This window comes from Phoca vitulina, unplaced genomic scaffold (assembly GCF_004348235.1).
Source record: "Phoca vitulina isolate PV1807 unplaced genomic scaffold, GSC_HSeal_1.0 scaffold19, whole genome shotgun sequence".
NCBI classification, from domain to species: domain Eukaryota; kingdom Metazoa; phylum Chordata; class Mammalia; order Carnivora; family Phocidae; genus Phoca; species Phoca vitulina.
The window spans coordinates 23,103,621-23,128,930 of record NW_022589722.1 but is presented as its reverse complement, the minus strand read 5'-3'; the positions used below and the strand labels follow the sequence as shown (position 1 = coordinate 23,128,930).

Genomic DNA, 25,310 nt, shown 5'->3' with positions numbered 1-25,310 from the left:
TGCTTGTGTTCCCTCTCTCGCTGTGTCTCTGTCTGTCAAATAAATAAATAAAATATTAAAAAAAAAAAAAAAAAGAAAGGACAGGCTAACCTAATATGTAGACCTAAATATGTAAACTTTCAGGGATGTTGATGAAATAGGCAAATGTCTCTAAAATGTTAATTTTGTTTATTCATCCATATCTAAAATAATACACAAAATTATATAAGTAGAAACATTGTCTTCTGTGGTTCTTCTGTACGTACTCTGCTGCATCAGTATCTGTATTGTTGCTTACAACCATTTGAAGTCTTCAGATAATTTTCTAGGTCATATATTGAGATACAGCACTCTCACATCTATTATAGCTGCAGATGATTTTATTTCAAGCTTTAAGTATCCATTCAGATGACATCAAGAAGTTTGGTTTTCTTTATTTACACCATATTGTATACTGCATTGCTTAAAAAATTGTTTTTATTGAGATGAAATTCACCTAAAATTAACCTTTTTAAAGTGAACAGTTTGGTGGTATTGATTACATTTACAGTGTTGTGTAGCAACCACCCCTGTCTATCTCCAAACATTTTCATCACCCCCAGAAGAGCTCCATACCCAGTAAGCAGTCACCCTCCATTTCCCCTTCTCCTCATCTCCTGACAGCCACCAGTCTGCTTTCTGCCTCTATGAATTTACCTATTCTGCACGTTTCATATAAATGGAATCATACAATCTGTGACTTTTTGTGTCTGGCTCCTTTCACTTAGCATCATGTTTTCAAGGTGCATCCATATTGTAGCATGTACCAGTACTTTATTTCTTTTTATAGCTGAATCCTATTCCTTTGTGTATATATACCACACTTTGTTTATCTGTTCGTTAGTGGGTGAACATTTGTATTGCTTCCGTCTCTTAGTTGTTGTGCATGGTGCTGTGATGAACCTGTGTGTACAAGTATTTGTTTGAGTATCTGTTTTCGGTTCTTTTGGGAATATACCTAGGAGTGGAATTGCTGAGCCATATGGTAGCTCTATATTTAACTTTTTGAGGAACCCCCAAACTGTTTTCTACAGCAGCTGTACCATTTTATATTCCTACCAGCAGTGTACAAGGGTTTGTCAATTTATTTTTAATGAGGAACACAATAAGATGGGAAAAGTAAAGAGAAAATATGTGTGGCCTTTGAGTTTATTAGAGCTTTGTATCTCAGATTTTGCCTGATGGACTTATTAAATATTTAGCATCACTTCAGCACTAAGAATGAAATTTAGCTTAGGGAAATGTGTCTAATCTATTTTAAGTGGTAACAGACTAAGAAGTGAAGATAGGAGAAGTGAGAGAAGGGAAATTTACATAGGCTTAAAATTCCTTGAAGGCAGAGGACCTATTCATCTTTGTGTCCTCTGCATTTAGTAAAATGCTTGGCATGTCATAGGTTGTGTTGGGGGTCCCCAAGATGGTCCTAGGTCCAGCGATTCACTAGGATGTACAGAACTCAACATATAGTTAATACACATGGCTCGTAGTCATTGTCATGACTGTGAATTATAACAGTGAAAGGCTATAAAGCAGAATCAGCAATAGGAAAGAGTGCATGGGGGTGAAGTCCAGAAGAAATCAGGCTCAAGCTTCCAAGAGTTCTCTCCTAGTGGAGTCACACAGGATGTGCTTACTTTCTTCAGCGGCAAATTGTGACAATGTTGTCTACCAGGGAAGCTCCTTAGAGACATAGTGCTGAGATTTTTCTTTTTGGAGGGTAAGTGGGAAGGGTTGTTCACAGAGGGACCTCTACCTACTATATACCCCAAATCCAGACTCTCAGAAGGAAATGTTCAGCATAAACCATATTGTTTGCACAGTTTAGGCATGGTGCGCCACTTCTTTTTTTATCAGTTCTGCTGATCCTCTCCCAAAAGGAAATCTAAGTTCTCAGACACCAACCAAGGCCAACCTTGCAAGCTGCCCTTTCTAAGGATGGCAGTCAAGGCTTCTATATTCTTTTCCTATGTATAGGTGTTTTAATTCCTTAAGTGTTGCTAGGTTCTGTGAAGAAAACTAAATGCCATAGTAGAGAACCAGCAGGGACTTCAGTGTGAGACAGACCTGGATTTGTATTATTGTAGGCAAATTGCATAGTTTTCTGAGCCTCATTTTCTTACTATAGAGAGATGTATCGTAGAGTTTAATGAGAATACCAAGTAATAATGTATAAAAAACACTAAGCATAATGTCTGCCCTGTGTATAGTAAGTGGCTGTTAGCATTTTGTTTCAGCTCACCTGTATTAAGAAGTAAAGAGAGCTCAAAAGAATAGCAGATGTAATATAATAGCAGGTATAATATAGTGTAATGATATATGATATATGATAAAATATCACTGATATAATTAATATATCATAGCAATTACCCCTTGGGCTAAGATAAAGCACCCAAAGACAGAGCTGTCCTTCCCTCCCCCCATCACCTGCACCAGGGACCGAGATCTAGACATTATTGGAGAGGGCACGGCTGTGGCTCTCTGAGTGGGAGAGCTCTCTGAGTCCCTGTGATGCTAGACCTGCAGAACTTGTTGGAAATCTGCCTTTTAAAAAGTTGCCAGAAATCTACCTTTGAGGGTATAGGTTTTTTCTGCCATCTGAAAGTAGAGCATTCCTATGAAATGTTTTTTAAGCCTACACGGAGTAAAATGAAGAAGTGATTACCATTAATATAGATGGAAAAAAATTTGAGCATTTCTAGACCCCCAAAATAACTTCTCTTAGATGTTTTTGATACCTTCGGACACATCTTGCTAGCTGATGCACAAAATAGAAAGCACAGCTGCTCATGGATACAGTTCAGAGAGAGGTGGCTTGATGCTGTGATGCTGAGTGTGGTTTCTTGGGAAGGAGCTTGGTGGTGCCACGGTAGCTGCTGGACGTGGGTGCTACCTCTGGCAGGGCTTGCTACAAAACAGTCACTGAACACTTTTCACTTTTTGCCTTTCTTTGTGAAAGCAAAAATCCTCTTTGGATTTCTTTCTGTTAGCAAAACCAGATACTAATGTAGGTTTTTCTTTAAAGCGAAGTGGTGTAAGACAAACTTTCAAAAGGAAGGGGACATCTGTCCTGACTGAGGAAGGCTGTTCACAGGCAGTTGTCTTACCAGACATACTCGGCTGTATCCCAGCCCAAAGGGGGTTACTAGGGGAAGGTACTGGCAGCTCGGTGCTGCTGCTTGCTGTTACATGCTTCAGGAGCCGGAAGGAGGAAAACCCCTTGTCTTGTGAGAAACTGCTGAGAAGGCACGTTGGGACCTGGAAGCAAAATGCTTTCCCCCTAGAGTGTATCTCCTGTGCCCTCCACTGACACAACTTGACATCGTGCATGCCGTCAAAGGAAAAGTACTTAAAAGGCCCAGATCCATTTTCACAGAGCAGGCAAAAAGGGTGAATGTGGAGCTGAGAGTCAGCTAATGGATAACCAGTATATGGGTAGAATGCCTATTTAATTACAGATGCTTAGAAACCAGGAAGAAGATGGCAAATAGAGATCTGAGGAACTTCAAATATAAGTAAGCCACATGCAAAAAACCCCGAATTTGGACCCTTGCCTTATACCATATACAAAAATTCACTCAGAATGGATCTAAGACCTAAACAAAGGTCTAAAACTATAAAACTCTAAGAAGAAAACATAGGGATAAATCTTCATGACCTTGGATTTGGCAGTAGATTCTTGGGTGTGATACTAAAAGCACAGATTTAAAAAAACAGATAAATTAACTTCATGAAAATGAAAATCTTTTGTGCATCAAAGGATGCATACCATCAACTGAATGGAAAAGTAGCCCCACGTGGGAGAAAATATTTATAAATCCTATATCTGGTAAGGGATATCCTTTAAATATCCAAAATATTTAAAGAACTCCTGCAACTCAACAACAAAAAAACAGGTTCTAGGTTGTTTCATGGAAGGTATCTTTGCCACAAGTATTTCTGCTGCATAACTAATTGTAAGACAATTTTGCAGTAAAAGGTAAAAAAATAACTGGTTGACTGTTTTGACAGTTGTTTTCATCAAGTGGTTGACAATTGGGTTTTATTTCTCTATTGACATAGTACTCCCATTTTTATATTATATAAATCTTTGCCCTCCTGTGGTCCATATACTGGCAAAGAGTTTTGAACCCCTTATTTCCCATAGAACTTTGTAATGTCTGTCAGCAAACATGTGACAGGATAACAAGAACTAACGGTGTAGAAGGCTTTCACAATGCAATACAAAGCCTAGTTATAAATAGACAACCTAGTATTTGGAAACTGATACCTCTCTTAATGAAGGAAGAAATTTTAGTGAAAAAAGGAAAAGTGAAATGCTGAACAAGGAGACCAATCAGGAGGCAAAAACAAAGTATAATTCTATGAATGAAAGACTGTGAAGACAAATGATTAGGTATAATCCACAAAATGAAATAAGTTATTTGAATTCTATTGCTGTGAATCTACAGGATACATTTCAAATGTATTCAAGTATTTTGTACTTCGCAATAGTCGTTTTAATTTTGTTATTCATTTTTCATGTTTCATTATGTCCTTTTTGATGAATGTCCCTCTTTTGTGAATTTATCTTTTATGGCAAGATTGCTTTATGGCCACTTACTTATGCAGTGAAAATGTTCACAGAAAAAAATGCTTGTGGCAAAATTGCTTATGTGGTGAAAATACCAGACATGAAAGAAACAACCTGATTAAAAAATTGGCAAAGGACTTGAATAGACATTTCTCCAAAGAAGATATACAGATGCCCAGTAAGCACTTGGAATGATGCTCAATATCACTAATCATAGGGGCAATGCAAATCAAGATGACAATGAAATAATAGTTCACACTCACTATAATGGCTATTGTGAGAAACAAAAACAAGAAAATAAGTGTTGGCGAGGATGTGGAGAAATCAGAATCCTTGTGTATTGCTGGAGGGAATGTAAAATGGGGCAGCTGTGGAGGAAAGGGGTATATGATGCCTCAAAATGTTAAACATAGAATTACCAGTAATCCAGCCGTTCTGCTTCTGCATGTATACCCACAGAACTGAAAGCAGGGACTCCAATAGATGTTTGTATACCCATGTTCCTAGTAGCATTATTCATAGTAGCCAAAAGGTGGAAGTAGACCAATCTACATGAACAGATGAATGATTAAACAAAATGGGGTTTGTCCATACAGTGGAATATTATTGAGCCTTAAAAAGAAGGAAATTCTGACTTAGGCTACAATGTGGATGGACTTTGAAGACATTATGGTAAATAAAATAAGCCAGTGACAAAAGGATATGATTCCACTTAGATGAAGTACCTAAAGTAGTCAAATTTATAGAGAGAAAACAGAATGGTGGTTGCCAGGGGGAAGGGGAGAATGGGGAGTTTATAATGACTATGGAGTTTCAGTTGGAGTTGTGGAGATGGATGTGGTGAGGGTCACAACAGTGTGAATGTACTTTATGCCACAGAACTGTACACTTAAAAATGGTTGAAATGGTAAATTTTATACTATTTGTATGTAACCACAATTTTTTTTAAAAGGAAAAAAATAGAAACTGCTGAAGAATATTTATAGTATGATCTCAAATCTTAGTACTGGGAGGGGTAGATTGAAGTAGAATTTTATTTATTATTAATGTACTTCAAAATAAATTTGGTTTTAATTAAAAAAAATAAGAACAGAATGAGTTTGTAAAGGAAATTTAAGAACTGGGAGTGTTAGCCAATCAGGAATTGATCCCAGCAGAGTGGCCTGCTTAGCTATATGAAGCATATGTAAGTCATGAAAGCCAAGTCGCTTTGGTCTCCTTAGAGCTAATCTCATTGGTTTCTCTCATTGACTGATGGAATGGATTCACAACATGACTAATTTTTTTTTATTTTAAAGTTTTTTTAATTAATTTTTTATTATTATGTTATGTTAGTCACCGTACATTACATCATTAATTTTTGATGTAGTGTTCCATGATTCATTGTTTGCATATAACACCCAGTGCTCCATGCAGAACATGCCCTCCTTAATACCCATCACCAGGCTAACCCATCCCCCCAACCCCCTCCTCTCTAGAACCCTCTGTTTTTCAGAGTCCATAGTCTCTCATGGTTCGTGTCCCCCTCTGATTCCCCCCCTTATTCTTCCCCTCCTGCTATCTTCTTCTTCTTCTTTTTTTTTTTTTTTTTAACATATAATGTATTATTTGTTTCAGAGGTACAGGTCTGTGATTCAACAGTCTTACACAATTCACAGCGCTCACCAGAGCACATACCCTCTCCACTGCCTATCACCCAGGCACCCAATCCCTCCCAACCCCCACCACTCTAGCAACCCTCAGTTTGTTTCCTGAGATTAAGAATTCCTCATATCAGTGAGGTCATATGATACATGTCTTTCTCTGATTGACTTATTTCACTCAGCATAACACCCTTCAGTTCCATCCATGTCATTGCAAATGGCAAGGTTTCATTCCTTTTGATGGCTGCATAATATTCCATTGTATATATATACCACATCTTCTTTATCCATTCATCTGTCGATGGACATCTTGGCTCTTTCCACAGTTTAGCTATTGTGGACATTGCTGTTATAAACATCGGGATGCACGTACCCCTTCGGATCCCTACATTTGTATCTTTGGGGTAAATACCCAATGGTGCAATGGCTGGATCGTATGGTAGTTCTATTTTCAACTTTTTGAGGAACCTCCATACTGTTTTCCAGAGTGGCTGCACCAGCTTGCATTCCCACCAACAGTGTAGGAGGGTTCCCCTTTCTCTGCTTCCCCACCAACATCTGTCGTTTCCTAACTTAATTTTAGCCATTCTGACTGGTGTGAGGTGATATCTCATTGAAGTTTTGATTTGTATTTCCCTGATGCCGAGCGATGTTGAGCACTTTTTCATGTGTCTGTTGGCCATTTGGCTGTCTTCTTTGGAAAAATGTCTGTTCATGTCTTTTGCCCATTTCTTGATTGGATCATTTGTTCTTCAGGTGTTGAGTTTGATAAGTTCTTTATAGATTTTGGATACTAGCCCTTTATCTGATATGTCATTTGCAAATACCTTCTCCCATTCTGTCGGTTGTCTTTTGGTTTTGTTGACTGTTTCTTTTGCTGTGCAAAAGCTTTTTATCTTGATGAAGTCCCAATAGTTCATTTTTGCCCTTGCTTCCCTTGCCTTTGGTGATGTTTCTAGGAAGAAGTTGCTGCGGCTGAGGTGGAAGAGGTTGCTGCCTGTGTTCTCCTTTAGGATTTTGATGGACTCCTGTCTCACATTGAGGTCTTTTAACCATTTTGAGTCTATTTTTGTGTGTGGTGTAAGGAAATGGTCCAGTTTCATTCTTCTGCATGTGGCTGTCCAATTTTCCCAACACCATTTGTTGAAGAGACTGTCTTTTTTCCATTGGACATTCTTTCTTGCTTTGTCGAAGATGAGTTGACCATAGAGTTGAGGGTCCATTTCTGGGCTCTCTATTCTGTTCCATTGATCTATGTGTCTGTTTTTGTGCCAGTACCATACTGTCTTGATGATGACAGCTTTGTAATAGAGCTTGAAGTCCGGAATTGTGATGCCGCCAGCTTTGCTTTTCTTTTTCAACATTCCTCTGGCTATTCGGGGTCTTTTCTGGTTCCATACAAATTTTAGGATTATTTGTTCCATTTCTTTGAAAAACGTTGATGGTATTTTGATGGGGATTGCATTGAATGTGTAGATTACTGTAGGTAGCATTGACATTTTCACAATATTTGTTCTTCCAATCCATGAGCATGGAACATTTTTCCATTTCTTTGTGTCTTCCTCAATTTCTTTCATGAGTATTTTATAGTTTTCTGAGTACAGATTCTTTGCTTCTTTGGTTAGATTTATTCCTAGGTATCTTTTTTTTTTTTTTTAAGATTTTATTTTTATTTATTTGACAGAGAGAGACACAGTGAGAGAGGGAACACAAGCAGGGGGAGTGGGAGAGGGAAAGGCAGGCTTTCCGCTGAGCCCGACGTGGGGCTCAATCCCAGGACTCTGGGATCATGACCTGAGCCGAAGGCAGACGCTTAACGACTGAGCCACCCAGGCGCCCCTATTCCTAGGTATCTTATGGTTTTGGGTGCAATTGTAAATGGGATCAACTCCTTAATTTCTCTTTCTTCTGTCTTGTTGTTAGTGTATAGGAATACCACTGATTTCTGTGCATTGATTTTATATCCTGCCACTTTACTGAATTCCTGTATGAGTTCTAGCAATTTTGGGGTGGAGTCTTTTGGGTTTTCCACATAAAGTATCATATCATCTGCAAAGAGTGAGAGTTTGACTTCTTCTTTGCCGATTTGGATGCCTCTTATTTCTTTTTGTTGTCTGATTGCTGAGGCTAGGACTTCTAGTACTATGTTGAATAACAGTGGTGATAGTGGACATCCCTGCCGTGTTCCTGACCTTAGGGGGAAAGCTCTCAGTTTTTCCCCATTGAGAATGATATTCGCTGTGGGTTTTTCATAGATGGCTTTTATGATATTGAGGTATGTACCCTCTATCCCTGTACTCTGAAGAGTTTTGATCAAGAAAGGATGTTGTACTTTGTCAAATGCTTTTTCTGCATCTATTGAGGGGATCATACGGTTCTTCTTCTTTCTTTTATTAATGTATTGTATCACATTGATTGATTGGCGGATGTTGAAGCAACCTTGCAGCCCAGGGATAAATCCCACTTGGTCATGGTGAATAATCCTTTAATGTACTGTTGTATCCTTTTAGCTAGTATTTTGGTGACAATTTTTGCATCCGTGTTCATCAAGGATATTGGTCTGTAATTCTCCTTTTTGATGGGGTCTTTGTCTGGTTTGGGGATCAAGGTAATGGTGGCTCATAAAACGAGTTTGGAAGTTTTCCTTCCATTTCTATTTTTTGGAACAGTTTCAGAAGAATAGGTATTAATTCTTCTTTAAATGTTTGTTAGAATTCCCCTGGGAAGCCATCTGGCCCTGAGCTTTTGTTTTTTGGGAGATTTTTGATGACTGCTTCAATTTCCTTAGTGGTTATAGGTCTGTTCAGGTTTTCTGTTTCTTCCTGGTTCAGTTTTGGTAGTTGATACATCTCTAGGAATGCATCCATTTCTTCCAGATTATCTAATTTGCTGGCATAGGTTGCTTGTAATACGTTCTTATAATTGTTTGTATTTCTTTGGTGTTGGTTGTGATCTCTCCTCTTTCATTCATGATTTTATTTATTTGGGTCATTTTTCTTTTCTTTTTGATAAGTCTGGCCAGGGGTTTATCAATCTTGTTAATTCTTTCAAAGAACCAGCTCCTAGTTTCGTTGATCTGTTCTACTGTTCTATTTCATTGATTTCTGCTCTGATCTTTATTATTTCTCTTCTCTTGCTGGGTTTAGGCTTTATTTGCTGTTCTTTCTCCAGCATCTTTAGGTGTAGGGTTAGGTTGTGTACTTGAGACCTTTCTTTTTTCTTGAGAAAGGCTTGTATTGCTATATACTTTCCTCTTAGGACTGCCTTTGCTGCATCCCAAAGATTTTGAACAGTTGTGTTTTCATTCTCATTTGTTTCCATGAATTTTTTAAATTCTTCTTTAATTTCCTGGTTGACCCATTCATTCTTTAGTAGGATGCTCTTTAGCCTCCATGTATTTGAGTTCTTTCCGACTTTCCTCTTGTGATTGAGTTCTAGTTTCAAAGCATTGTGGTCTGAAAATATGCAGGGAATGATCCCAATCTTTTGGTACCAGTTCAGACCTAATTTGTGACCTAGGATGTGATCTATTCTGGAGAATGTTCCATGGGCACTAGAGAAGAATGTGTATTCTGTTGCTTGGGGATGTAATGTTCTGAATATATCTGTGAAGTCCATTTGGTCCAGTGTGTCATTTAAAGTCTTTATTTCCTTGTTGATCTTTTGCTTAGATGATCTGTCCATTTCAGTGAGGGGGGGGTAAAGTCCCCCACTATTATTGTATTGTTGTCGATGTGTTTCTTTGTTTCTGTTATTAATTGCCTTATATAACTGGCTGCTCCCATGTTAGGGCCATAGATATTTACAACTGTTAGATCTTCTTGTTGGATAGACCCTTTAAGTATGACATAGTGTCCTTCCTCATCTCTTATTACAGTCTTTGGTTTAAAATCTAATTTGTCTGATATAAGGATTGCCACCCCAGCTTTCTTTTGGTGTCCATTAGCATGGGAAATGGTTTTCCACCCCTTCACTTTCAATCTGGGGGTGTCTTTGGGTCTAAAATGAGTCTCTTGCAGACAGCATATCGATGGGTCTTGTTTTTTATCCAATCTGATAGCCTGTGTCTTTTTATTGGGGCATTTAGCCCATTTACATTCAGGGTAACTGAAAGATATGAATTTAGTGCCATTGTATTGCCTGTAAGGTGACTGTTGTATATTGTCTGTGTTCCTTTCTGGTCTATGTTGCTTTTAGGCTCTCTCTTTGCTTAGAGGACCCCTTTCAATATTTCTGGTAGGGCTGGTTTCGTGTTTGCAAATTCCTTTAGTTTTTGTTTGTCCTGGAAGTTTTTTCTCTCTCCTATTTTCAATGACAGCCTAGTTGGATATAGTATTCTTGGCTGCATATTTTTCTCATTTAGTGCTCTGAATATATCATGCCAGTCCTTTCTGGCCTGCCAGGTCTCTGTGGATAGGTCTGTTGCCAATCTAATGTTTCTACCATTGTAGGTTACATATCTCTTGTCCCGAGCTGCTTTCAGGATTTTCTCTTTGTCCCTGAGACTCGTAAGTTTTACTATTAGATGTCAGGGTGTTGACCTATTTTTATTGATTTTGAGGGGGGTTCTCTGTGCCTCCTGGATTTTGATGCCTGTTTCCTTCCCCAAATTAGGGAAGTTCTCTGCTATAATTTGCTCCAATATACCTTCTGCCCCTCTCTCTCTTTCTTCTTCTTCTGGGATCCCAATTATTCTAATGTTGTTTCATCGTATGGTATCACTTATCTCTCAGATTCTGCCCTCGTGATCCAGTAGTTGTTTATCTCTCTTTTTCTCAGCTTCTTTATTTTATATCATTTGGTCTTCTATATCACTAATTCTCTCTTCTGCCTCATTTATCCTAACAGTTAGAGCCTCCATTTTTTATTGCACCTCATTAATAGCCTTTTTGATTTCGACTTGGTTAGATTTTAGTTCTTTTATCTCTCCAGAAGGGGTTTCTCTACATGCTTTTTTTCAAGCCCAGCTAACATCTTTAAAATCATCATTCTGAACTCTAGTTCCGACATCTTACTAATGTCTGTATTGATTAGGTCCCTGGCAGACGGTATTGCCTCTTGTTCTTTTTGTTGAGGTGATTTTTTCTGTCTTGTCATTTTGAACATGACTAATTTTTATCTAGTTTTCGAACACCTTCAGTGATGCTGGATGGCCATTTAGCAGTATTTCTAAAGAACTGACTTTAAGCTAAGAAAAATTGAAGGTTAGTTGTTTGGAAATCTGTGACTTTGTAGGAATGAGTCCCACAGATTGGATTTCTCTCTCAAGGCATTTGCAACTGATAGACATGGGGGAGTTCCACACAACTCCTTCACAGCATGTTAAATACTGTGCCGGATAAGCTCTACTACAATTATCTCCTTTAATCATCACAACTTTATGAGGTAGAGTTTATCTATTACACATTTGAGCAAATTGAGGCTCAGAGAGATTAAATGATTTGCCCCTCTAGGGTCTGTTTTTTATCCAATCTGATAGCCTGTGTCACAGAGTCACAGAGTTAGAATGTGATACAGCCAGTATTTGAATCTACATCTCTTTCACTCCCGGAGCCCCTGCTTTCTGTATTATATCATGAAAGAGGAGCTATTTGTATCTGCAATTAGCAGAGTCTGAGGCAAATCAGAGGCAAATCACTTCAGTGATTTGAGAGACAAGAGTTCTCAGCTCTAGGTTCTCTTTTCTGTCTGCTTAATCAAAGTACTTAGGATAGAGGACTTAATCGAAGTACTTAGGATAGAGTACTTCTCTTTGAACCTCAGTTTCCTCACCTATAAAGAAAAGGGATTTGATTGGTTATCTTTTTGAAATCTGTCACTGTTATTAAAAAGAAGAAATTTTACTGTGTTCCAGAGGTGGGCTGTGAGGACCCAATCAGTCGCTGTCAGATTTTAACATGAAACATACTACTTATACAAGGGCATTTTTTTTTTTTAACTTAAAAAAAGAAAGGGTGGGAGGTGGTGAATGTGACAAAGTACTTTCATCAGTTGTCTTGATCAGGATGTAGAATAAATTATGTTTTATTTTATAGGAGCATGAAAGCTTAGTTTACCAGTTACCAGTAGGACTTATGTGGAGATTATGTTGTTAGATACTACCAGATTCATATCCCTTATAAGATGAAGATCTTATCTCTGGGTACCTTGGACCCTATATGGCTTGGAAGCAGAATGATACCCTCTGGCTGCTTAGCAATCTCTCTTCCGGAGCCAAAGGTTCCTGTTGTTGGGATTGGATTTTGCATGCAGTAACGTATGGAATTTGGGTACATCTTCAGTTCCTGTGCTGTTCCCTTCCATGTCCATACTTGAAAAACAGTAACTTTGGCTGAAAAACAAGGTAGTGAAATATCTTGGGAAACTTGATTTGCTTCTTTTTCCAGCCAGTGTTGTTTAAATCAATCTTTCCTTCCGTTGTTAAATGTGTGTAGGGTAATGGGAAGTCCATTTTCAACTGCAAATAAGTTGGTGAAAAATCTGGGCTTGTTACCATTGTCCAAGTTTTGTTTGTAGCAGACAGCTTCGTTTCTGTTTCTTTCTTTTGCTTCTTTTTACTCACCTCTCCCCAAATTGCCTGGTGGCAAGAATTTACTTTGTTCCATTCTCAGTAGTTTTCTTTCCCTTTCATTTTGTGAAATGGGTTTGATTTTGTTGGACACAAAAGAAAGACAATGGGGTGGATTTTAATTTTAATTTTTTTATTGCTTGGTGTAACTTCATTGTACATTTCTGGTTTTCTCAACCCTGCTCCTAGACAACCCTGTAATTGATAGAAGCCAATAAGAAATACTCTTGTAATAAATCTCTGGACATTGAACATGCGATCTGTAAGCAGGTGAAACCAGGGGAGATTGGCAGAAGAGGGTGTCTTCCTTAGGCTCCTGTTAATGTTTTATGGATCATTCCATTGCTCAGGAGTTATGGCTAGAGTATTCTGTCACTACTATATTTCCATGTCAGTGCAGGAATTTTTGATCTTCAGTGTTGTTAATTTCTCCTGACACTTCTCTTTTAGCTGTATTTTAAAAATGCTTAAGGAAGCAGTGCTTTTTGCTTTTCCTCTCAGGTGCAGTATTTTGGATACTTTTTGCAATGGGCAGATATTTGACTAATCATTCAGAAAAGGTATTGACTTTCAGAATCATTTAGGAAAGTAGCTTTAGAAACCCTGCTGTCTTGTAAGCATGCATCAGTCACTGTGCTGAGGTGTGGTCCTCCACTGAGCACCTACCCCCATTCCCACACACACTGTTCCAGAAGATCTTCTGGAGGCCTGAGGTTTGTTGTTGTTGTTGTTGTTGTTTTAAATAGATGTTAGTTATGGTATCATTACATTATCTTGTAATTATTATAAGTTTGAGCTCCTCAAGGGCAAGTATACCAACGCTGCATTTGTCATAGGCAATTGTTCAATCATTCTTACTGAATAAAGGAAGGGTTCTTTTGTTTAAATGGATTTTTCAAACATAAGTACATGTGGGAGCCTCTAAGCCTCCTGTGAAAGAATATGGAAGTCAGGTGCTAATTTTCTTCTCTCAGTGTCCACTCTACAAGCATGGCCCACTGTAGTTCCTCTATTTGACCATTACTTAAGGAGCCTTCTATTATTCTCTCACAGGTCCACTAACTAGAAGCTTCTAAACAGGTTTAATTGCTGACCTCTGTAGTCACTAAGGATTCTTGTGGTTGGCATTTTATTTCTTATGTATTCTTTTTATTTTTGAGCAGCCTCTGTGCCTAGGCAGAGTCAGTTTTGAACTCTTTTGAGTCTTGCTAGGCCAGAACTTTTATTTATGGAGGCGCATGCTTAGCTCTGCTAAGCTTTTTCTCTTGGAGTTTAACACGTCTGGTTTCTATCCCATCTGTTCATTAGCTAGCCTTGTAATTCCATCTCTGCTTTAAATATCAGTTATTATTTCTATACTGATTGAAAACTCAGATCGGCACATCTTAGCTGGTCAGCACAGTCTCAGGGCCAGAGGAGTGTTCTCTACTGGTTGTCACGAAGCCGCAGAAGTCCTGGGTACAGAGTTAAGAGCTAAGTGTGAGGGCAGCTCAGCACTGTCATTAGCTATTTGGCTTTGAGCAAATCACTTAATCTTTCTGAGATTCAGTTTTGTTATCTGTAAAATGAGGGTTATAAAACCTATTTTCTGCGTTGTGAGGACTAAGTAAGATTAAGTGAAGGTATTTTTGTAAGTTACAAAACGTTATGGAACACTGGTAGTAGTGACTTAATACGCCAAATAATATGTGAATTTTACGTGTTGTAAAATTGAAACAATTCAGCTAAAGTGTGCCCTCTCGGCCTTCCACAAATCTTCTTCTCCCTAGAGGTAACCCCTGTGCATGTATTACTCTGTGCATTTATTTACTTTTTATGTGCATGTAGAAATCTCTTTTCGTATTATGATTTAAAAAGGTACATTGTCCTATCATTTAATATGACATGAGATAATTTGTAGAGATTTTACCTTTTTAAAAACTTGCACACAGGGTGTTGAGATAAATAATAGCACCTATTCTCATTATTAAGGGAGACCAAGGTTCTTTCTGGTTTTTCACTATTACAAACAACACTGCATTGAAAGTCTTTGCACATGCTTCTTTGAGCACACGTGCAAGTGGTTATCTAGAGAGGCTATGAGAGGAAACGATGTGAAATTACAAGAAGGTGTGTGCACTTAGCATTTTAATGATTATTATCAAATTGTTTTCCAAAACAGTGGTCTCAATATAGTTATATTCTGACTATTAGATATGAAGGTGCCTATTTACTCTTCTTGCTAACTTGTGATATTTTCTTTTTCATTTTTGCCAGTCTCATGAGTGAAAAATGATATCTCAAATCCAAAAGAATGTTCATAGACAGTATGGTATGTGAGTGCAAAGAAAAAGCATAACTGGAAACAATTTAAAAATCCATTAAGAGGAAAATAAGACAGGTGAATAAATTGTGACAGAGTCATAAGATAGAATACTGAACAGGAGTCACAGCTACTGAGATACAGTAAGGATGCATAAGGGGGATTTATCTCATAGTCTGGAGCAAGAAAAGGAAATTGGTAAAGATTACAGATGATAAGATCCATTTCTATAAATTAAAAAACATGCAGAGTTAATGCATTTTGAAGGGACATATTTATACATGATAAAATTAAAAAGGAAAGCAAGCCTTTGTCATTAAGGGTAGGCTACTTTCAGAGGCAGGAGTTTCTGAGGGCTCGTGAATTCCAGATAACCTTACCTGAGAGATGGGGGAGAGAGAGGAGCTTGACTTTGCCAAGGCCTGTGGAGGAATGAGTCCATTTCCTCTGACATCTATCTGTGCAGCCTGCTACATTTGTCTTTGCTCTTAATGTTTCTGACAATACCAGCTTGTAGGTTTGATTTTTTTCCTTATAAAAAGTTCTCTGCATTGTTGAACTCAAGAATATAGTTTATATGTGGGATATTCTCTGGGAGTGATGAATGTTAATTTTGCTTTTGGATGTTTTCCATTACTTTCTTAATCATATAATTTCTTTCTCAATCTTAAAATAGTTACTGTAGAAAAACAATATGGAATGGTTATTGTAGAAGAGAATTTGATAAAATGGAAAGAATAGGGGCTTTGGAGTCCAACAGACCTGGGTTGAAATTTTTTTCCCTACTCAGTCCTATGCTTTATTATCTCCTCTTTGCTGCTTTCTGCTCCTCCTCCCCTCCATCCTGAAACTATACCTGATTTAGTTGCTCAGTATCTAGTAGTTACCACCATCTTTATCATCATCATTGTTGTTAAAATCTGTAGGGAATGGTGTCAAAGTAAATTACAGAATCCAGAACAAATAAGACACTTACTGTGGATTTCAGAAGGAGCCCTGTTCTTTTTGTTATAGTCTAAGCTGTATATGCCTCCCCTGTAAAAATTAGTGTGAAAGCAGCTAACCATGGCCCATTATTATTATTGTTATTAAATAATAGGTTGATTGACATAGAATTCACAGACCATAAATCTCACCCTTTTTTTTTTATTTTTAAAGATTTATTTATTTATTTGAGAGAGAGCACGAGCAGGGGAAGGGGCAGAGGGAGAAGCAGACTCTCCACTAAGTAGGGAGCCTGACGCGGGGCTCAATCCCAGGACCCTGGGATCATGACCTGAGCCGAAGGCAGACGCTTAGCTGACTGAGCCACCCAGGTGCCCCAAATCCCACCCTTTTAAAGTGATATTAGTAGTTTTTAGTGTTTTGGTAGTTTTTAGTATAATCATAAAGCTGTACATCTGTCATCACTAATTCCAGAACATTGTCATCACCAAAACCAAACCCAGTACCTGTTACCACTTACTCCCCATTTCACCCTTTTATCCCCTAGAGCTGCTAATCTCTTTTCTTTCTCTATGGATTTGTCCATTCTGAATATTTCATATAAATGGAATCATACAATTTTCTGGGTTTTTTTTTTCACTTAGCATGGTGTTTTCAATATTATGTTGTATCATACTTTGTTCCTTTGTGTTACCCACTAACATTCAGTTATGGTTATATCATACTTTACTTATCCATTCATCAACTGGTGAACATTTGGATTGTTTCTACTTTTTGGTGATTATGAAATAAAGCTGCTATGCACATTCCAGTACAAGGTTTTGTGTGGATCTGTGTTTTCAGTTTTATTCCTTACACCTAATGTGGAATTGCTGGATCATATGGTAATTCTGTTGTAACATTTTGAGGGACTGCCAGACTGCTTCCAGAGTGCCTTTACCACATTCCTACCGGCAATGTATGAAATTCCAAGTTCTCCACATCTTCACTAAAGTTTGTCTTTTTTTCATAACGGGTGTGAAGTATTTTCTCATTGCAATTTTGATTTGCATTTCCCTAATGACTAATGAGGTTGAGCATCTTTTCATGTACTTATTGGCCATTTGTATTTCTTCTTTGGAGAACTTCCTGTGCATATCCTTTCCTCATTTTAAAATTTAGGTTGTCTTTTTAAGAGTTCTTTATATATATTTTGAATGCAGGCACGTTATCAGATGACTTACAGTATTTTCTCCTATTCTGTGAGTTTTCATTTATTGATGGAGTCCCCCCTCACTTTACTGAGGTATAATTGACCTATAACATTGTATAAATTCAAGGTGTACAAGGGTTTGATTTGGTGCACTTATATATTGGGAAGTGTTAGCGAACACCTGCCTCATGTCACATAATGACCATTTATTTGTTACGGTGGGAACGTTTAAGATCTACGTTCTTAGCACCTTTCAAGTATATAATACAGTATTATTAACTAATCACTATGCCAGACATTAGATTCCCAGAATTGATGGTATCCTTTGAATCCCAGAAGTTTTTAATTTTGTTGAAGTCCAATTTGTCTGTTGTTTCCTTTGTCAGTTGTTTTTTTGATGTCATACTGAAGATAACTATTGCCTAACCAAAACTCATGAAGATTTGCTTCTCTATTTTCTTCTAAGAGTTTTGTGGTTTTAGATCTGTGATCTATTTTGAGTTTCTATATGGTGTAAGATAGCGTTCCAACTTCATTCTTTTATATGTTGATAGCCAGTTGTCCCAACACCATTTGTTGAAAAGACTGTTCTTACCCCCATTGATTTTCTTGGCACCCTTTTCAAAAATCATAATTTTAACATAATTTTAAGGGTTTATTTTTGGACTCTCAGTTGTAGCCCATCAGTTTATATGTCTGTCCTTAGGCCAGTATTACCCTATCTTGATTACTGTAGCTTTGCAGGAAACTTTGAAATCAGGAAGCATGAATCCTTCAGCTTTACTCTTCTTTCTCAGGATTGTTTGGCACCTATAATTTTTTAAGGCTGTTATCTTTGGTGTGGTTTCTCTGGGGAGACTTAATTTATAAATGTCCAGAATAGAGACTTAGGAATCAAAAAGGAGAACGTGGATTTTCTGTGGTTGAATCAGTGATGAATGCCAAAATAACTTCAGCTTATTGAACTCCATTTATTTATTTATCCATTGTTTTGTGTGCCCATCGTGTGTTAGACACTGTGCTAGATTGCAGGGAAACAGCAATGAACAGACATGGTGTCTCTGCAGTGAGCTTATGTTGGCTCCTGGCTTCATGTTTTTTAATGCAGTGTGGATGTTTGATTATCAAAGATAAGGATATAATCAAAGCAGATCTATCATTGGTTGGAAAGTACTCTCGCCATATTTGAAAGTCCTATGTAGCAGTGCAGATTCTTACCTTGTTATTCTCCTAGTTGGAATGAAAGTATAAATGGATGGAAAAAGAAGATGAGTATTTTCCAGGTAGCTGTGTTGAGCATGTTGAAGAAATTAAAAAAGCACCATATGTTCTCATTTACACTTTGGTATGCACATAGATCTCCTCCCATTTAAAAGTTCACTTGAAGGCAAGGGCCTTGTGTTATTGATCTTTCTTACTGATGACTATCATCTAACCGTACTTTAAAAATATTAGGTGTTTAGGGAGCCTGGGTGACTCAGTCAGTTAAGCGTCCAACTCTTGATTTTGGCTCAGGTCATGATCTCAGGGTCGTGAGATCGAGCCTTGCATCGGGCTCCACACTGGGCGTGGAGCCTGCTTAAAGTTCTGTCTATCCCTCTGCCCCTCTTCCCCCCTTCTCTTTCTAAAAAAAAATAGGTGATCAGTATGCGTTGACTGAATGATTGAATGGGTCAAGCCATGAATGAGTGCTCATATCATATGACCTTATACTAAATTAGGGTTTGCCTAGCTTTTATTGGCTATCATTCTTGCCCTCAAGGATCTTGATTTAGTGGTTAATGTGAAGATGAGACACTCAATATGATACACCTTTACAAAAATAAGATTTATTGAGTCATAAATTATATGAAAAGGAAATTGTACAAATAGCCTAAATGCATTTTAATATATACATGTTAGGAGTCACTTAGGTCCATAGGGTGATATAGGGTGTAGAGGAAGTCCTGAGCAGAGGTGGGATTTCATGTAGGGTTCAAAGAACTGAAGGAACACATATTGATGGAGGGGAGTGGCTAAAACTTCTAGGCCAAGAGGTAGTTCTCAGAACGGGTGGTACTGTTCAGCCAGGAGACTTCTGGGAAAGTATGGATGTTTTTGGTTGTCCTCGTGTTCAGGATTGCTGCTGGCTTTTAGTGGTTTAGGGCCAGGGAGGCTAAAGTCCCACAGTGTGAAGTTAGGAGTTGATTTGTCTCAAATCACAGTGGCTCCCTATTTGAGATATACTGGAAGGAAACAGATTTAGCTGTATAAGGAGGAAAATAGTGTTTAAGAGTAGTTTTTTGAAGCAAATACTATTTGTTTGGTTTGGGTTTTGCCATTGTAGAGGCTGAACTGGGAGAGGTATGTAGTTATAGTGGAATATAGAATGGAACATCTTAGGAACTGTTGCAGGAATTTATATTTGATCAGTTTGGATGATTTTGGTGATTCTTAACATTTTCTTTTGTCTTATAGTTTGATTTTGTTTTCTTTCTCTTAGAACGAGCCTCTGACCCAAGGTTATCATGGATTCCCAGCACGGGACAGCCAGGTTGGTATCTGCTGTTATAACTCAGATGGGGTGTGTGTGTGTGTGTGTGTGTGCGCACGTGTGTTTTCATTCTAAGGATCCTATGGTAGAGAGCATTTCCTGAAATAATTTTGGAGAGTGATGTGGTTAGTTTCAGCAATGACTTTACGTTTGAGATACAAATAAAATATATTTTTTAATCCTAAAAGAACTGTAATCACGTTACTGAAATTGTGGATATTACAGGGAAAAAAAATCACTCAGGCACAGCCATAATTGCTTTTGTTTTTTCTTCTCCAGGCTGATAGTAATTTTTCAACCTGGTTTTCTTGATGTCTCATAATTCTAAGTGCTGGGCTTGTCTCTTAATTCTCTGCCACTTAGCCCCTGCCTGCACAGATTTTTTTTGAGTCCTTGCAATAATCTGCAACAAGAAAATTCCATTCTCTTTCCTGGGGGAATTCAGCCTTATGGTTTTAATCAGGGAAGGCTTGCTTGAGAGAGGGAAGTTTCTGCTGCCTTTCTTTGTTAGATAGGGAGGATGATTGGAAAAAAGCCCAGGTCCTACTGTGGGTAGAGTAGTACTGCTTCCTGTGAGACATCCTCTGGATGCTTTAGGTGAGTGCATAAAATGCCTTCCCTATCCTTCCACTGTTTGAAACCTTGAGCAGATGAGGCTGAAGCTGCATTAGGTTAGAAGAACAGGTAAAGCTGCCTCAGAGGAATGATGTGGCTTAAGATACCTATCCTCTGAAATTTGCCTCCTTGCTGTTTGGGCATATAGATATTTTTCAGGAGATTTGAAAGGGTAGCTCCTAGCACTATCTTTGAATGCCTATCCAACTTCCCTGTAGGGTTGTCCAAAAAGGCCCTCACTATTAGGCTTGTCCAAAGGACATGTGTCATCAGAGTGCTAAACCAGAGTGTTGTGACATAGTTGAATCTCATCAGAGCCCCTGAAGCTGATCTTAACAACTAGGATGGCCCCATCATCAGCGGTCATCTGTTTGAGTACTTGCCCAGTTCTTGCACTTTTGGTGCTGGGTTGGCATCAGACCAGCCCCAGGTAGGGTATGGAGAAAAAGGGGGAGGGAGAGTGGTGTTGATCTCTGTGTTCATCTCCCGGTGGGATCATCACCGTTGTCAAACGGTGTTTGTCCCTGTGGAAGTTTTTGTTGAAAGATACAGTCATTTACTTCAAATCTAAAGAAAATACAGAGGATTTTTTTTCTTTCTTTGTTTCTGGTTTGGATCTGCTCTAGAGCTTTTGTAAGCTGTGAAATTTATGCCCTTTGATAGTAGTTCTATATCGTGGCCATATATCAGGAAAAGTATTACTGCCTAGAGATCATCCCCCAGAGGTTCTGATTGAGTAGGTCTAAAATTGGGTTTAGTCATTCACATATTTAGAAATCCTTATAGGTGATGCTGTTTTGCGGCCAGGGTTGAGAACTGTAGTCCTATGGGCTACTTTAAAAGGAGTGACATTTTCTGTTTCATCCTGTACTTTCACCTAGGACCTTTAAAACATAAAGGATCATGGTCAGTCTCTATCCAGTCTTGGATACCAGTGCGTATGTTTACTTGTTTATAAAATTTTGCTTATGTTGGGTTATAGGCTTATTTTAGATATAGAAAGGTAAAACTAATTGAAGTAAAGTATGGGAATAGACGTACTGAATTTAAAAGGATCTGAAAGGTACTGTATAATGCTCTGTTCTTCCTGTGGGGATTGCAGATCAATAAGAAACTAAGCAAAAGGAATTAAGAGGAATTTGTTAAAGCACAGTTGCTTGGAACTGCTTTATTTTTCCTTCCTCTTGTGGAAGGGACCCACTTCTGTAACCTGCACCTTCATTACTCATACTCTCTCTGCTGTAGGTCTGTGCAGACCCTTTGCCATAGTTTAAAGCTGCTAATTTACTTTGAGGCACATTCTGATGGTGACAGGTTTATATTAGTTTATTTTCTTGGGCTTTATTTTGTTCTCTGGCTGGATCTTTGAATTAGAGATCTTAGAGCAGTGCAAACAGGCAAATATTGAATAGCTGCTTGTTGTATTTGATGAATACAGAATCCAAATGAGTACTGCTAATTAATGCGCCTAACCTTGTGAACTCTCACTTTGTGCGCTGAGGTTTTGGGAGGCATTTATCAGTGTGCAACGCTGGTCACTGAGCAGCCTGAGCTGGGCAGAAACTGAACTTGTGATCTTTACATTTCCCCAGAGTGGTTTGGCTCAGCAAATCCGGGAGCCAGGGGGGTGAGGTGAAGGTGAATTTTAATTGTGTGTATTTATTTGCCCTCACGCTTTTGCTGTTCCTTTCTAAACAGATAGGAACCATCCCCAGACAGGATTTTTATTAGCATCTCCTCATGATTTTAAGAGACAAAGTTATAATCCTGATCCTCCTAGAGCACTGTCATCTGTACTTTCCCACCTCATCCTCACAGTCACCTTTTGAAGTAGATAAAGCAAACACTTCCTTTGGAGAGAGCAGAAAACTGAGGCACACAGAGATAAAGTGATGTATCCAGGGTAACCATACCAGGCAGAAGCTGCATAAGAACTGAAATTTGTCTTCTCTTTGTTGAGGGCCCTTTCCTCTGCCCTGGGGATTGTTCCCTCACACAAGGAAAAGTGTGGTCATGTGCGTGTAGGCCTGCTCACTCCCATACTTCATTTATTGTTTGGCGGCTTCATAGGCCTAGTGAAGCTCAGCTACAGATTTAGGAAGTCATGGCCCCTGGTTAAGGATTATTACCCCTGAGTTCCTTAGCACCAAGTAGACCAGCATCTCACTGTTCAGTGACCTTTTTCATGCTGTTATGTAACCTCCCACCAGCACATTTGAATTAGAAACCTGTGGAGCAAAGGAGGGAAAAAAACACCTGCCACCTTGTAGAGGTTTTGCTTTTTTATGTGCAGTCACCCCAGCCTTCTTTCCCAATCAGTTAGCAAGCTTTATGAAATGACAAGCCATTGCATTCATAAAGCACTCCAAGCACTTCACCGTGCTTGCTAATGGGCTTTCTCTGTGGAAGTGCAGGAGACGAACTCGTCCAGATTTACAGAAGTGAAAACCAGCTGGAAGGCTGAGTGTCTCACCTAAGGCTGTGCAGGAGGTTGGATTGATGATACAATATAGCGGTTTAGATTCCCAGCTGATTGTTTCTCTGTGATTTATGTATATGCACAGGTGCTTATTTGAGTGTTGATTAAGGCTGGAATATTTGGTGGGTTTGTAATATTTTTAAATGAGAGAATGTTTGTGTGTATTAACTCCAGGGTTTTTAGATAGGAGGGGCTTAGGAGTATCAGTCTGATTAGAAGGGGGCTTAGTTCTGCATAGCAAGCTTACTATTTTTGCCAACATTATTTGTTTAGGATGGCTTTCGGGGGCTTCTGGAGAGTACAGTGGGAGTCCCGAGGCCAGCCCCTTGCCATCTCTTGGTGCCATGACTTTATGTCTGCTATATTAGGATGGCCATATAATTCATCATTCTAGTTGGAGCACTTTTGAGAGTGAAAAGTGATGCTCATTTGAAACAGTCCCAGGCAAACCTAGATGGGTGCGGTGTGTGGTCATCTTAGCCATAATTCCAGAACTATAGCGAATGTCCCCTTAACTGATGTGGTCAGGAATTGGGATTATGGCACAGTGCATTGCCTAACATTTAACCTGGGTGGGAATGAAACATCACCATTCACATTTGAGATGAGAGATGGTATAGATTCTTGGCTGGGTTCAGGTGTTGAGTCAGGTGTAGACCTGAGAATAATAGTATGTTAAAAAAACTAATGTTTGTAAAGTACTTTACAGTGTGCTTCCATGTTTACTGAGTTTTGATCTTCACAATAGCTCTGCTAGGTAGGTGGGGCTTTACTATCTCTATAGATAAGAAAACCAATGCAGGGGGCACCTGGGCCAAGCATCTGACTCTTGATTTCAGCTCAGGTCATGATCTCAGAGTCCTGGGATAGAGCCCCGCATAGGCTCCCCACTCAGCAGGGAGTCTGCTTGGGAATTCTCTCCCTTTCCCTCTGCCCCTCTCCCTGCTTATGCACACACTTTCAAATAAATAAATAAATCTTAAAAAAAAAAATAGAACCAACACAGATTTTTAAATGAATTTCCAATGTCACGTAGAGGGGAGGTGGCAGAAATAGGCTTGAACCCTGGATTTTCAGCCTCCAGGGTCTTGTATTTCCCTTTTGTGTTCTTCTGTCAGTGTTCTCTCTTCCTTGAATGGGGGTGTTCTCTTGCTAGTGTGACAAGATATTATGGAATCCTTGGGGAATGTAGCCACATGAAAAGGCTTCATATGACCTGGACATCCCTTGAGTAACTTATGTCTGTCAAGTTTTCTTCCTGTCTTGTTTGTTAAAATAGCTTATGGTTCACAGTTTATCTTTTTGTATTTTATTTATTTATTTATTTATTTAGATTTTATTTATTTATTTGACAGACACCCAGCGAGAGCAGGAATACAAGCAGGGGGAGTGGGAGAGGAAGAAGCAGGCTTCCCGCGGAGCAGGGAGCCCAATGTGGGGCTTGATCCCAGGACCCTGGGATCATGACCTGAGCCGAAGGCAGACACTTAACGACTGAGCCACCCAGGCGCCCCAATCTTTTTGTATTTTAAATATAAAGAAAAAAAATAATGTCATAGTGTTAGGCTCTTTATCTTATTTTTAAAATGCTGGTCCGTGGCTCCTTAAAATTTTTTTCCTTTTCCTGAAATTCTGTTGAAAAGCCATTCTATCTACATGTTTAGGTGAAACACGGAAACAGTGAGAATGTCAAAGGAGATGTTCAAGTTGGCAGATGTGACTTTGTTAGAGATTTTAATTGGGAGTGGCAGCCGTACTTTTAATTGAGAGGATAGGTTAAAAATGACCTAAGAGGGGTGCCTGAGTGGCTCAGTCAGTTAAGCATCCGACTCTTGATTGAAGCTCAGGTCTTGATCTCAGGGTCATGAGTTCAAGCCCCGTGTTGGGCTCCACACTAGGTGTGGAGTCTACTTAAAAAAACAAAAACAAAAATAAAAATGACCTAAGGGATTTATTTTTCAAAAGTATTTTCTTTCTTAAGAATTGGAAAAAAAATTTCCTTTTCTAACCTGTTCTTCCTTTTATCCCTGGAAATGGGCTTTATTTTAGTCAAAGTTTTTATAAATTAACTTTCAGGGCTTTTAGTTATTTTGATTGGGAGCCATGGACAATAGCAAATGCATTTTCTGTCGTACTCATTTGGTTTGGTGCCAAAGAAATGGCTACTTTTCCTCCCTTGGGGAGAGTTAGAGTGGAGGACATGGTAAGAGAGTGTTCAAGTTCTAGCTCAGTGCTTTCAAGCTTAAAAAAGACAACAACCCCTAGTAAGCAATACCTTTAACATCATGACCCAGTACACACACACACACACACACACACACACACACACACATACACACACACACACGAGTAGAACTTAGAATTAGTCTTCCAAATAGTACTTACCCTTACTGTGTTGTAAGTACTGTATATTTTCCATTCTTTTCCATTCAGCAATTGATTGAG

The 25,310-nt window shown here is 38.7% G+C and overlaps 1 protein-coding gene across 17 annotated transcripts in view; it reads left to right on the top strand.

Moving 5' to 3' along the window:
• The window catches only part of RBFOX2 (RNA binding fox-1 homolog 2), a 283,835-nt gene that overhangs the window by 74,932 nt on the left and 183,593 nt on the right, over window positions 1–25,310 (top strand). For 15 of the 17 annotated variants that reach the window (XR_004300910.1, XR_004300909.1, XM_032416256.1 and 12 more), the window contains exon 2: window positions 19,721–19,771. The exons of the other annotated variants lie outside the window; for them this stretch is intronic. Coding sequence is in view for 13 of the 15 variants with exons in the window: in XM_032416256.1 (XP_032272147.1) it covers window positions 19,721–19,771 (51 nt within the window). In the remaining 2 variants the exon portion in view is untranslated. The remainder of the gene's footprint in view (window positions 1–19,720; window positions 19,772–25,310) is intronic. 17 annotated transcript variants of the gene reach the window in all.